General features: G+C 51.6%; 2 protein-coding genes across 3 annotated transcripts; one reads left to right on the top strand and one right to left on the bottom strand.

Moving 5' to 3' along the window:
- Positions 1-59: 59 nt before the first annotated feature.
- Positions 60-7,401, bottom strand: AP4B1 (adaptor related protein complex 4 subunit beta 1). 2 transcript variants are annotated; one of them, XM_054803789.1, is made up of 10 exons: positions 7,225-7,401; positions 6,920-7,144; positions 6,676-6,806; positions 6,129-6,276; positions 4,949-5,445; positions 4,138-4,221; positions 3,081-3,184; positions 2,677-2,884; positions 2,112-2,396; positions 60-1,895 (listed from the first exon to the last, which is right to left on the bottom strand). In XM_054803789.1, the coding sequence occupies exons 1-10, from the start codon at positions 7,335-7,337 to the stop codon at positions 1,468-1,470; spliced, it is 2,223 nt and encodes a 740-aa protein (XP_054659764.1). In that variant the 5' UTR covers positions 7,338-7,401; the 3' UTR covers positions 60-1,467. The 2 variants fall into 2 exon arrangements, with proteins under 2 accessions (XP_054659764.1, XP_054659765.1); XM_054803790.1 differs by lacking the exons at positions 6,676-6,806; positions 7,225-7,401 and having other exon boundaries at positions 6,920-7,059.
- Positions 7,402-7,592: 191 nt separating this feature from the next.
- On the top strand, positions 7,593-13,994 carry DCLRE1B (DNA cross-link repair 1B). The gene is made up of 4 exons (XM_054803791.1): positions 7,593-7,781; positions 7,854-8,001; positions 8,070-8,249; positions 8,365-13,994. Exons 1-4 carry the CDS (start codon positions 7,593-7,595, stop codon positions 9,234-9,236), a joined length of 1,389 nt encoding a protein of 462 aa, XP_054659766.1. The 3' UTR covers positions 9,237-13,994.
- Positions 13,995-14,438: the final 444 nt, after the last annotated feature.

Genomic DNA, 14,438 nt, shown 5'->3' with positions numbered 1-14,438 from the left:
GTGGCTCCATCCCACAGACTTCAGACTTGAACGAACAAGTACTCCAGAAAACAGCCAGGAATATTTCACATTTTTATTAGGAAAAATCAGAAATAAAATCTAAACCCCGTTGTTTAACAGCGACAGCAGCGTTTCAGTGAAGTGCGTGGGAGGTATATTGCAATTTAAAGGTACAATACAGTCATTAAAAGAAACTAAAAATTACAAGAAATCTTACAGAATAGGGTTAACAAAGCCACTCCTCACAGCGTACCACAAAGGCCCATTACAGTAACCGACGTACCTCAACCGTAAGCCAAGGAGCCTTCTGCAGGGTTTTGCCGTGTGTAAACTGCGGCTGTGAGCAGGACACTTTGCATGACGCTGTACAAAGTCCAACTCTCCGTAACTTTCAATAGAGCAGACGGCATGCTGTTGACATGCTCATCAAAAAAACAAGTCCAGAGGCTGGCCGGAATATAACTTTAAAAACTGTAAAAACTTAGTCACAAAGCACTGCACTGTCTTGTGTGCTGTACTGTGAGGACAGGATGACAGTACTGCACAGAAATTAGTACACAGAAAAGAAACCCTTTAAATACCCATTCCAGTTACAAAGTAGAAATGGTAAAAATCAGTATCAGCAAAAAAATTAATATTCCACACAGGTTAATTATCTAAACAGCAATTCTTCCATTATTAGTGTGAGCACCATGGACTTACACCTCGCTGACACAGCCAAAGTGATGCAGGCTACAAAACTCAGGCCACGTTAACTCACGCAAACACATCATGCACGCTCCTGCATTTTCGAGGGGGGAATTTCAGAGAGGGTGATTCATGATTACAGTAACACATTTCAACTAGAAAATACACTTCTTTCTCTTGAAAAAGAATCATGCTGTTTCTAGTGAGCACGATGTACGCTGCTCTCCCATCTCTGGCACAGTGGAGCTGCGTTCACCCCAAGTGAAGCTACTATCGAAATCCGTCTATCAGACGGAAAACTAAATCATACGTAAAGGGAGCCAACAACTAAATACTGCTCTCCACTGCACTGTTCCTCTTAATGTGAGATAAGTAGCAGAGTCCTGCAGGCTCTGAACTAGTTACAATTCTCATGAACAATCTCTCCAAAACACATCCCTGAATTTTGCTCATTTCTGGTTCCATCAGTCACGTTAGCGTCTCGTGACAGTCACCATAGATGCCACCACTTCTGTGACTCACGCAGAAGCAGCAGACTCACGAATGCATTACCTCGTCCTTCCCCCAGCCCAGAGGGAGGACAGATCCTTCATCCTGCCCCGTTCTCCAGCTGCAGTCACCCCCACACCACACGTGCCTGCTGGACGCAGCTCTGCTCCAGGAAAGGGCTGCCAACGCTTCCAAAGTTTAAAAGTACAAAACCATCATCTGGCAAACGAAGCCAGAAAAAGAAACTTTTCCTGTGCCCTGAGCAAGCATCCTACTGGGAGCAGGGAACAATCAGGACCCCAGTCCGGCAACTGCCCCCATGACTGTCCTTAACACCGAGATAAAGGTTTGCAGTGCCTCCGGCTTTGCCTCACTCTGCTTCACTGACACCTGCATCTCCGAATCTGCCGCCTCAAGCAAGAGCTCCGTTAGGAAGAGGCAACCAGTGTCATCCTGAGCACTGAGATAAGCTTTCCACGGCTGGACGCCAGCTTTGCTCATAGCAATGGTCTGGATGTGGACAACGTGAAGAGCTGTCTGTATGGCGTCTGGCTGAACGGTCCCACACCAGGGCAGAGAGAGGTGGCAGCTCACCTCCAAGCTCAGCCAGGTCTTCTCAAACTCTTCTGCAGTCAGGTAAACATCAGAAATTAAGGTCAGGTTGCCTGTATCAGGATGAGCCTTGAGGATTTCTTTACTCTCTTCAGAAATCAGTGACTCTGAAATGAAACCACAAACACGTGAGATGCAGCATATAAGGTGCAGCTCCCAATTATGGAGCCATCAGACGAAGAGGGCTGGAATCACAGCCATGCATTGCACAAGAACACTACGACAGCATTCTCAAAGCACGGTGATCTTCTTCCAAAGAAAGCCCATGAGAATGTTTACTGACAAGAGGAAAATGGATCCCAGATGAAGGTGAGGCAGGTTACCTGTGTCTCTGCTCCTGGAGTCAGTACAAGGAGAACAAGCGTAAGAGGGTTCTGCTGGCTGGTAAGCAGTGACGAGTGCCCAGCGTTCTCTGCCATAAACCAGTGCAAGAGTGTTAAACTCTGAAGCCCAGGTATTCACAGGTCGCTCAGTTTGGTCTTCCAGGAGCCCCAGAGAAGGGTCAGACTTGGGGCTACACAGGACCCGTTTCACTTCTTCCACACCGGACTGCAAAAGGCGATAGTAGAACAATCCACGGTCCCGTACTGCCATATCCATCTCCTCCTCTGGGAATTAGAGGGACATAATTTATGGAGAATTCTATCATCCAGATTAACCCTTAATCACTAAAAACAGATTCCCAGGGATACAGTTAAGCCTGTTACGCTCACCAACCAGACAGCTAGGGGCCACATAGCAGCCTAAGGCACAAAGCCACCTTACCTGGCCATCCTGGATGGCCTCCTCACAGCCAGGATGCCGACACACAGCAGCCACGCGCTGGGGCCACAGTCAAACCAGGTCCCAACAAGGCTGTACTACAGAAACAGAAGGAAGGGAACCCACCTATGCAGTAATAGAGCAGTCTCCCTAGCATGTCCTGACACTCGGCAGGACGAGACAGGAAGAGTCGCACCAATGCTGTGAGAAGCTCCATCTTCACTGCTGGGAACATCTCTGATTTCACGTTCTCCACGAAGTCCTCCAAAACATAGGGGGCATTTGGTACTTTCTCACCATGTGTGCCCAGGAGCCAGATCAGCGCTTGCTTGCCCTGAAGGAACCACAGAAAAAATAGCAAATAGGCACTGTTTACCAGAAAGACAGTGTTGACATGAAATAGATACCAGAGAACAAGTCTTCTGAAGATTTCTGATCTTTGCCCACCAATCACGAGCCAAAGGAAAGCCAAACAGTCATTGTCCAGCCACCCGCAACAGCTGCCAGCCCAAGGCACAAAGCCACCTTACCTCACTGTCCTGGATGGCGTCCTCACAGCTAGGCAGTGCCCGACACACGGCGTCCGTGCACTGGGGACACAGCCAAACCAGGTCCCGAAAAGCCTGTACTACCGCTGCAATGAAACAAAATGCTCAGCATTCCCCCAGAGTTATAAAACCACTGGGGCGGGGGGGAAATAAAATCCAAAAAACCCCACTCGAGACTTTGCAAATCTCAGCTAGGGAGGTCAGTGCCTTGCTTGTGACTATGATTTGAGACACCCTTCTTCAAAGTCCCATGACACCACGTTTGTCAGAGCAAAGTCGCACCAAGTCTAAAATAAAGCACTGAATCTTTAGATTGTTTCTGTGGCTGCTGGAAAGCAATCTCTCTTCTGGACGTTCCCCAACCTTTAAAAAGACACTGACTCATGATGCTTCAGACACACAAGGTTAAAATGACAAATTTAAACTAACACCAATGCAAAATGAGTCTCATGAACTTTAAGTAAAAATTTTAAAGGCTCTGCTGCCCACTTACAGAAACACCAGCAGCTTCTAACAGCTACTTCAACAGCTGAGTGCAAGCGTGTGATTTTCAAAACTGAAAGCAAGACTATTTAAAAGAGAGGGCAGAAACAGTAATGATATGAAGTTAGACCTGACGGCAGCAGAAGAAAAAGAGAAGCCTGGGTACAACTGAATCAGACTATTATATGAGGAACAGAAATCATAAAGATTTAAGAGATCTATTAATCATCGTGGCCCTCAGTCAGTCACTAAAATGCCTCTGCCGAGTCCTCACTCCCTTAGTCAGCAGGCGGCAGCCAGAAAGGAGCCTCCACATCGGACCACAAACGCAACTATGACCATCTCCCCCTTCATCATGAAGGGCAGTTCCTAAGGAAGGAAAAACTACAACGTCCGGTTACGCTATAAACCCCCACTCCACCAGAAGACTTCCACCTGAAGATGCCACTTAAATTAAAAGCCAAGTGCCTTTCAGAGTCTTGAGTTTGGGACCACAAGCCCCAGCAAGGCCACCTCCTGAAAGCATAAGCCAGGCAAACAACCTGCAGATGATTACCTGAAGTGATATGTTCCTGCTGGAGCCCCAGGAGCTCTGTCAGAATCCCCACACACTGTTCGGTGTATGTCCTTGCAATATTGCCTGCAGAGAAACCAAAGGACATAAAAGTCAATCTTTTATCGGAGTCAAATAGGAACCATGAGCCCAACTATTCATTACAAACTCACTTTAAAGAAACAGTCTTCCTCTTTTCCCTTTAGACTACAATTTCTGAAAATGTAGTCAAACAAGCTTGTTTCCCACACAAGGGATATGTTCCTTTCTCTGAAGCCACGCCTCAAAAGAAGTCTGAACTTTTCTTAAACGTAAGACATAAGAAAGGCATTTCAGCAAACCTGGCTTTCTCCTTATGAATACTATAGAAACACCTATTTTAAAGCTTACAAAAACAAAAGCACTCCAAGTCACCTTAACTCTGTCCCCATCACAACTCAAAGACCAAGCAGGTATTAGAGCAGCTCCTCCACCCACTACGCAGTTTCATTCAACACTGTAAAGCTCATTAATAAGATGAAATGACACTATTTCTTTACAGCATCTCATCAGAGCACAGACACTTGAACGAGATTCAAGGACATCATGCGCAACCTGAAACAGTTCAATACCAGGACTTCTGAAAGCATCGGCACAATCACGGTTTAGAAACACGCTCGCACAAAACGTTCCCGGGGAGGCTGGTCTACAGGAGGCTGTTCTGCTTCAGCACAGACCAGTTATTTGGCATTTGCCCAGACATACTTGAGCAGAGAAAGGCCTGCCTTAAAGGTCTGGGGCTGCGGCTGCTCCTGAGGCAAGACACAGCTCTTACCTATGGCGAAGATTGCCCCTTGGGCAAGCTCTACTGATACATCGGTGCAATAGCCCTTCAGCTCCTCCAGTACTTGCTGTACATTTTCATCATTCACCAGCTCACACAACACCTCCATCTTCTGGCATTTGATGTAGTGGGGCTCTGAATACGAACAGAAGAACTTTTTGTAGTGGCTGCTAAAATGGCCAGGAAGGCTACCAAGGATCTGACGCACATGGCACAGCGCAGTGAAGCAGAGCTCCCTGCTCTCAGAAGTGCAGGCTGACAGCAGTGGTCCCTTCACTCTCACCAAAACATCTGTCTGCACATGTGGGTACTCCCTGGCCAGCATTAGGAAAAGCTTGGTGGCTGCCATCACAACGCTGGGGCTGCTGCTTTTGAGATAGCCATCCAGTAAATTGAGTATGTCGAAGAGTTCCTCCTCACTGCGGGGTCTGTAACGCAGAAGGAAGGTGAGCACCTCACTTTGCCCCCATTGATCCAGATCAGCCATCCTGCCAAGAGAATAAACACAGTTTGCAGGAGTCAAGAAGCGCACGAAGGTCTGCACGGTGCAGAATAGAGGCCTTAGCATCCGAGTTTCTTACAGTGTCTGTTCCAAACCAAACGCTATGCTTCAGAAGTAGATACCACAATTTTAACTCAAGAGAGTTGACCAGTTTGTGCCCATAGGCTTAACGCAGTATCAGTCACATGCACTTTTGCTGGTGCTCTAAGCCAGACAGCAACGTTGACAAGATCCCTGTGCAGAGCAATACCCCTCTTTTGCCAGATCATGTAGAATCATCTGCAGAAACGTTAATTTCTTCAAGCAATGGATAAGTTACATCTCTTTCAATGGATTAGGAGAGACGTACTAGAACATACCCATCCCACAAATATATCGTGCATACTGTCACCAAAAAAACCAACCCCTAATCACATTAACTTACAACTCCAAAACAAACAACCAGCTGAAGCGATGACTCCCTGGAAAAGCAGGGCATCTCAGATTTCTCTTAAGATCTTAGCATAACAGTAATTTGGTCTCTCTTAGGATGGGCACCCCCACCTTCGGGTGCCTGACTTTTCCCTTCAAGTTCTGACAGGAGCCCAGAAATACCTGTTTTGCTAGCATGCGAAATGCAAGAACAAGAACGAAGCTTCCAGCACCATCTAAATCTCAAAGACAGCAAACCTGTTGAGGAGATGGTGGGCGATGGGTTTGTTGATGACAACTCCTCCCTCCTTCTTCAAGATCTCTTCTAAGGCCCTCAGACAATTCACGACGACAATAGGATCCTGATCACGAAGCAAACTGTATAGCTCGTTCACCAACGCCCCATCTGCAGAGAAGCAGAGGTCTCTATATCTAGTTCTGTTGACACGTTGCAATTTAATGCCTGTAAGCACCTATCACAAACCACAGATATGGCTTGAACTGGGAGAAGCAGTCAACAAAACATCCAGCTCTACAGTAACACCCGCCCTCGACACAGCTTTTCCTGAAGGTCTGCGGATGCGAGAACGGCACCCGGCTGATCAGAGACCGCGGAAACGGCCAGGCATTGCAGGAGGCAGGTACGGAAGGGGCACGCAGACACGGCACCTGGCAGTGCCTGGTGTTTCATGAACGATTCAATACGCAGCAAAACCCAGACAAACCACCGGCCCGGACGCGCTTCCAGCAGCCGTATGCCCCAACTCCGGCGGGCACCATCCACCGGGGAGGGCAGCCCCCTTACCCACTTCGGAGTCCCCTTGCAGCTTCAGCAGCTTGGCGCAGCCCAGCACGGCCGCTCTCCGCACGTAGGAGGCCTTGTCCCGCAGGCCGCTGAGGAGGGGCTGCCGCAGGTACTCCTGAATGCCGGGCATCCTGCGGGCGGGCGGCCGGGCGTCAGCGGGCCTCAGCCCCGGCCCCAGCCCCGGCCCCATCCCCATACCCCTTCCGCCGCCCCGGCCCCAGCCCCGGCCCCGGCCCCGTCCCACCTGAGGCCGCACAGGCTGCGGAGGGCGAGCCCTCTCACGGCGGGGCTGGGGTGGGCGCAGTCCTTGCGCAGCGTGTTGACGGCCAGCAGCGCCAGCTGCGGCTGCCGCGGGGCCTGCGCCCGCACGTACAACGACACCAGCTTCTTCTGCACCACGTCGGCCGCCGCGCTGGCCTTCACCATCTCCGGGAACAGCCCCGACACGTCCGCTCCCTGCGCCATGTGCCTGCGGCGGAGACATCGCTCAGCGCGGCCCGACCCGGCCCCGGCCCCCGCCGCGGCCGCCTCCCGCCCCTCCCGCCTTACCGGATAACGCGCAAGACGGCGGCGCGGTACCGCAGCCGATCCGCTTGCACGTGCGGGTTGGCCAGGGCCCGGCGTAGCTCCCGCAGCGCGTCCTCACCGCCCAGGTACGGCATGGTCCGGTTCCGGTCCCGGCTCGGCTCGGCTCGGCTCGGGCCCGCTGCCACGCCCCGCCACGCCCCGCGCACGCGCCCCCGCCGCGCCCCGACGTGACGCCTGAGCCCCGCCCAGCGCGCTGCGCACGCATTCCCGCCCCGCCCCTGACGTGCGACTCGGCCCCGTGCCGCGCCGTCTGCGCTTGCGCGGCGCCGCCCACCAAATTCGGCGGGAAGCGGCGGGGAGGGAGCTGCTGCCCCCGGCGGGCGGCCGCCATGAGCGGGACCGTGATCCCCGGTACGCCCATCGCCGTGGACTTCTGGAGCGTGCGGAGGGCGGGCGGCGCCCGCCTCTTCTTCCTGTCGCACATGCACTCGGACCACACGGTGGGGCTGTCCAGTACCTGGAGCCGCCCGCTGTACTGCTCGCCGCTCACCGCCCGCCTCCTGCACCGCCGCCTCCAGGTAGGTGTGCCCGGTGCCCCCGCCGCCCCGCCCGGCCCTGCCCGGCTCGTCCTGACCGCCCGGCCCCCGCAGGTGCCGACGTGCTGGATCCGGCCGCTGGAGGTGGGGCAGAGCCACGTGCTGGGCGAGGAGGTGACGGTGACGCTGCTCGACTCCAACCACTGCCCCGGCTCCGTCATGTTCCTCTTCGAGGGCGCCTTCGGCACCATCCTCTACACAGGTACGGGGCAGGCCCCCCCCGGGCCCTGCCGTGGCCCCCGCTCTGCCCTGACGACCCTGTCCTTGCAGGGGACTTCCGCTACACGAGCTCGATGCAGGGTGAGCCGGCGCTGAGGGGCCGCCACATCGACCGCCTCTACCTGGACAACACCCACTGCCACCCGCACCGGCCGCTGCCCTCGCGGCAGGGTGCCACGCGCCAGGCCGCCCACGTCATCCGCACGCACCCGCGACACCAAGTCGTCATCGGTAAGTGCTGCCTCACGCCACAGTGCCCTCGCCTTCCCCTCCCGTCGGTGTGACCCCTCGGCAGGGGCTCATGCCCTCCTGTCCCTGGTGCCGCTGCTCATGGCTCTCCCCGCAGGTGTGTACAGCCTGGGGAAGGAGACGCTGCTGGTGGACCTGGCCGTGGAGTTCAGCACCTGGGTTGTGGTGAGCCCCTGGCGCCTGGAGCAGATGCGGCTGCTGGAGCTACCTGATGTGTTCACCACCGAGGAGGGGGCTGGCTGGATCCGTGCTGTGGATGTCACCGAGATCCGCTGGGATACCCTTGTCAGCTGGAACACGCTGCACCCCACCATTGCCATCCTCCCTACTGGCCGGCCTGTGAAGGTCACCCACCCCAACATCCACCCCATTCCATACTCGGATCACTCATCTTTTTCAGAGCTGTGCGAGTTTGTGAAGTGGCTGAAGCCTTGCTCGGTCATTCCAATCGTGAAGGGTGGCATGTGCCAGGCTTACTTTCAGAAATACCTAAGTTCTGCCCCCCAGACACTTCCTGACCTCAAAATCCCAAAGCCTGTGCAAGAGCCCGTACAGCAGCAAAGCAAAAGGAAGGGGCAGGAACCCATGTCTCTCTTGCAAAGAGCTGCCTGGTGTTCTGGGCCCCGAGGGGTTGTTTACGAGTCCCCAGAGGAACACACTGAGAAAACTGAAGAGTTCGCAGGTACTAAGGTTCCTCAGCAGAACTACTGCGAGTCAGCTTTCTGCTCGAAAGAAGGTTGTACTTGTCACACGGGCAAGGAGAAAGGGAAGGAAGAGCTGAGTGGAGAACAGCCAGGAGCAGCAGGAGCAGCTAGTGCTGTTAGCCAGGCACCTGTTCCTGATGAGCACTTTCCAACTGGATTTGCAGAGCAGTATTTACTCACTCCCTTAAATGTGCTAAAGCAGAATTCCTCACAGAAATTTGACAAGCTGGTAGAAGATTTCTTTAGGAGGGGAGAAGCATCCTGAAAAATTGTGTGACACTTGCCAGTGCCAATGCACTTGATAGCAGCAACACCAGAGGTTTTACTGCTGCTTCCCCTTCTCGGTGCTCAAGTTTCCCTTCAGGAGAGTTGCTCAGCTATGAGGGTCTCCTTTCTTTACCTCTTATTAGAGGACAAGGAGGAAACTAGAACCAGTTTGTAGGCATTCAATTTTTAAAAAAATTATTTATTTTTGTATGTCTGTGTACACCTGTTGGGTCTCCACACTACACGCGGTCCTACGGTGGGTGTGCCTTTTTCAGTGACTCCTCTTTTGTCACAAGAGGCAGGTACGGCGAGTTGAGCTGCAGAGGGCGTGAGCTGCCTGCAGCTGAAGTAATTAATGAGGCTGGATGTGATGAAAGAAGCAAGAAGGGGGAAACTGAGGGCCCCGGAGATTCTTCTTTCTGTGTGTCTGTAATGCCTCATTGATAATAAGCGGTTCATTCCAAGATGCATTACAAATATTATGCATTAAGGTAAATTTTAAAAATGGTGCTTAAAGAAACCTAGAAAATGAAGTGCCTCTATTAATCTATTGTCTATCTATTGATCTACTAATACCTGCAGACAGCCCTGCTTGTGTATCCAGCTAACTGCAGCTGCCTGCAGTTCTGCTGTCCTGAAAGCACCATCTTAATGTCAACTGTCAATGCCTTTTCAGGTTACTGGCTGGAAAAAATAGGAATTATCTGGGTTCTTGAGCTCTGGACTTTCCGGAATGGGTTACTAGATCCTCTGCAGTCTCTGCACTCAAGCCTGCACGTCTGAATTCTGCTTGACTGCAAAGTGCTTCTGGTAACTGCCAGCATTCTGCCAGGCCTGCTGTCTGTTCTCATCACGCAATGGCAACTGGGATGGAAGATGAAACATTTGCTTAGTGGTGTAAAGTGCTCAGTCTTAGCAGCATTGTTTGGAAGGAGTACTGTGGCAGAACAGCAAAATTGGCTCTGTTAGAGGTCAGGTGCATTCCCACTCCAGATCCACTGTGGAGAGCCACAGCCTGGCGCAGTCAGTCGAGTGAGTAGCCAGCGGGTGCCCACTGTGGAGCCTGGAGACGCTGCAGTTACCCGTGCCAAATTGCACTAGCAACGTTACAGTTTGGCTCCCCATGGGGTCAAGGCAGCAACACTGGAGTGGAAATGGTCACTAGGCACTTTCCTGGAGCAACAAACCAGGTTGTTATTCAGCTTTGTTTAGCCTCCTCTGTTACTTTCAATGCAAAATGTTTCATGTGACTTTGATCAGGATTGGAATCTTTTCTGAATGTGGTGTCCTGCGAGGTCTTTCCAAGACCAGTCAGCTAGATGGATTGAATTCCCTGAATCAAGCCAGAAAAGGAAGCATTTGCTCTTTGAGCAAAAGATGCCTGTAGATGCAGCAGCCACACCTGTTAAAAACAAGGCTGTCCTGAACAGTAATCATGATGACAGCCAGCATGGGTATGTTTGGAAAGCTTTTTGGCAAACCGGAGTCCTAACTCCCAACCCTGTGCCTTCCCAGGCACTGCAGCGTTTATCGCCACAGTGGTCAGCGGTGCCTGCCAGCTGCTACGGGGGTGTCAGAAGTGATGGAGCCGTGTTCCGTGAAATACACTTCAAAAGGGGTTGCAAGGGCAGCTCAGCTCCTTGCTGTGGTCTGTATGGACCTGTTTCTTGGAGGTTTCTGTACGGATTATTTGCTAATCAAAACTCCAACTGCAGAGCCCCATCAGGTCAGTGTGAGTGGAGACACCCGCATCTTTTCTAACATCTGAGACTGCCAGGGAAATAATTGTGCTATGCTTGTGGTGTTTTGTCTGCTGCTGGCTGCCTTGGACATGCAGGCTGTTATTTTAATACTGTTGAAATTTAAGTGACTCATTTGACAGGCAAGAGAGCGAAGCGCTGCCTGAACTCCCAGATTCCAGGTCCTGCTTTCGCGTGCAGCCTCTCCATTGCTCAGAAGGAATGCTTGCCCTCTGAGTCACTGCTCCATTTAGGTACGTTGCAAAGGACCTCGGAGATCTGATGCATTTCACTGCTGATGTTTTGTGGCATCGAGCTTTTCCTCCTTTATTCTTATCAACCATTCTTATCAATCATTTCTTCAAGTAAACGAAGGTGAACCTCTAGGCAAAATGGAGTTGTAAATGTTAATTCTTTACAGAGGCAACTCTGATCATGCAAAAAGAAGTGAAAATTGCAGAGGCTTCAGAAGCTGGGGTTTTGCATCCCATTTCTGAATGCTTAGTTAAAACCACAGTAGTAGTTCTGGCTTCTGTTACTACAGCTTAAAAGGTAATTCCTGCCACTTCAGAAAGAGATCATCCAAATTATACAGAGCCAAAGAACCCTAAAATCTCTCCGTGGTTTTAAAAGGCACTAGAAGCAGGAGCAGTGTGTTGGAGATCCTTGCCTCAGCACCGCAGGTGCATGAGGCATTTTAAAGTGCCACGTTTCCTCCCTCTCTTAGGCGTTAAAATATTGCTTTTGTGTGTTAGCCTAGAATTCTGGAAAACAAAACGTGGCCTTGTGGGGAAAGCTGACAGTACGGTATTGCTGAGCTCTGTGGTTTCTGAGAATCCTTCAGCTTTGCCTGAAGTCTCCTGGCAGTAAATAGCCCTCTCTTCCTACCACCAGCCTGGCTCACAGGGGGGTGTTGGTGCAGCTGAGAGCTGGACCATCACATACACCGGGGTCTGAACATGCTGCGTCCAGCTCAGCTGCACAGGGCTCTGCCAACACTGCTACCACAGGTGTGTTTTGCTCACAACAGTGACAGTGAGAAGCTGTAGTCAAGTATTAGCTGGACTGTTGGCTATCTAAGGGCCACACGCTTGGAAACTTAGTTATCCCAGCGGGGGGGGCGGGGGGGAAAGGTGCTCAGAGCAAAGCCCTCCCAAATCTATGTGTGCAGAGCACGCTTGAGCTGCTTATCTCTGTTCCACAGTTGGGAACCAAGCCCCAGCGGGATGAAACTCGCCCAAGGCCTTACAGAGGAGTGAGGAACAGACCTGAGTTCCCTTTGGCAAGTTTTCAGCGCTGTTTTAACAAGCTGTGATCAAATGCTGGTGTGTCGTGAGGGCAGGGCAGGCTTATGGTTCTGGGAGCAGGGCTGCCTGCTGAGCTCCTGCACATGGTGGCCTGCAAAAGTCCAGTCACTATGCTATGGAACAGATTAGTTGGCTCTAGCTTCTCTAAACCAGAGTAGAAAACCACGAAGGGCTACCCTGCCTATGCTATGGGGAGGAGGAAATGTAAGTTGAGGTTGCTGCTAAGAGACCGAGGTAAAACTTAACTAGCTCATGCACTCCACGGCGAAGTGTATAATCTAACTTTGTAGGAACACCCTGGAGCGCTCTGCTCAGCAGTGTTTCTAACTCTGCCTCCCGTACTACAAGGCTAAAGCACTTACAACAAGTTCTCTCTTCTCTGCTGCACAGCTGCTGTCCATTCCTGCAGCGCAGGTTCTTACTGTTATTTTCTAGATTACACACTTCTTCTTCTTCTTCACCAAGAAAATGAATTCAGAGACTTTACATAATTTCCTATATGGTGTGTTGTAGCTTTGGGCTTATTCCAAATTAACTTCATGCCAAAAAAATCTCTGGCTTTGTGCTCTTTCGCAGACCCTCTGAAAAAGCAGTAGAACATAGAGAAAAGGTAGAGTCACCCTGATAATCATGTGAGGTGCCTTCTTCAAATGAGCTGCTGTCCGGCTATGGGTATTCTGTGCATTTGTGATTCCTTCTGCTAAATTTGGGCTCTTTTTGCTAAAGTCACTACAGTGCCTAAATTTTCCTTGCTGTCACTTTGCACTTGGCCCCATGCCAGCCTCAGCACAAGTGGCCCCGAGTGTGCAGTAAATTGTTTGGGACAGCCCTTGACAGCAAACTTCTTGGCCCTGGCTCAGGGAGTCTGGGGCTTTGTGAGCAGGAGCCTGGGAAAATGAGGAATATTTTCATTTTGTGCGTATGCTCCGCTCGTGACAGATGCGCAGCGTGGAGCACCACGTGGGGCTGATCCTACGTATGGTTTTCTTTCTGCGTGTTGGAAGGATCAGTAGGGTAATACTTAGTTTTTGTGCGTAGCGGATGTGACTTGGTACTTTTTAAAGATGAACATAGGACTGTCCCTGATCAATGCACTCTGCTTAGCGCTAGAACTTGCACTTTTTGCCTGAGGACCAAGTCCCATCACGCCTTCAGGGAAGTTATTTAATATGTTGTGACATCCAGGCATGCGTAGGCAAGTTTTTGCCCGCTCAGCATCACTGCTTCAGCCTCGGATCATTCGTTAACAAACGCTTGTTACAGGACTGGGTTTCCAACAGCCTCAAAAAGCCCAAGATGACGCCGTGCGGTGGCTTTCGCGGGGCTGATATAGTCTCCGTCTTTCACCTTATTCATGTGTCTGCCTACAACAATCTAACTGTAGCAAACAGTGGATTGTGAGATCAAGGTATTTTGATTTTTTTTTTTCCTTATTCCATTACTTAGTCCCTTTTTTTTTCTTTTTTTCCACTGATCATCTCAATCTGGACACAAACTACTAGCCGTGATTATTTTTTTTTATGCTCGTTAAAAGGTTCAAGTTCACACTCGTTGCGCTGCTGTTCGAGTAAACGTGAAGTGGTGGAAGTTTCTGAGATGTTGGTAAGAATATTTGTAAACATTTCAAAATACTGTAAAGAAACCCAAGAAACATCTCTGTAATATCGTTTTGACTCTGGAAGAGGCTGAATTAAAATACCCTGGAGTTCCTGAGTGCGCGGTACTGATCTGACTCGCCTAATCCCTTCTAGAAGCGTTTGACCTCCGAGAAGCCGCTCTGGCCTTTCCACACCGCACCCGCGGCCTCTCCCGTGCCCGTTCAACGGACACCGGCTGGTGGGAAACCACGACGCTGCCGAGGGGGCGGCGAGGGCCCGGCGGCAGCACGCAGGCCGCTCCAATGGGGTGCGAACTGCGGTCCCGGGTACCGACACGGAAACGACCCTTGGCCCCTGCGCGGCCCCTTCACCACAGCTCCGGCGGCCGACCTCGCCAGCCCGGGCGGAGGGAAGACCGCGGCCCGCCAGCCCCGTACCGGGGTAAGGGAGGCCCCCGGGCCTTCGTGCTGCCCGGGCAGAGGCCGGCGCGACCCGACCGAGCTCCCTGAGCGGCCGCCCGGCCCTTCCGCTTCAGCGGCGACGCGCCCGTCCCCTT

This window comes from Grus americana, chromosome 25 (assembly GCF_028858705.1).
Source record: "Grus americana isolate bGruAme1 chromosome 25, bGruAme1.mat, whole genome shotgun sequence".
Taxonomy (NCBI): Eukaryota; Metazoa; Chordata; class Aves; order Gruiformes; family Gruidae; genus Grus; species Grus americana.
Note: the sequence above shows the minus strand (reverse complement) of the source record. Positions and strands in the feature narration are given on the sequence as shown.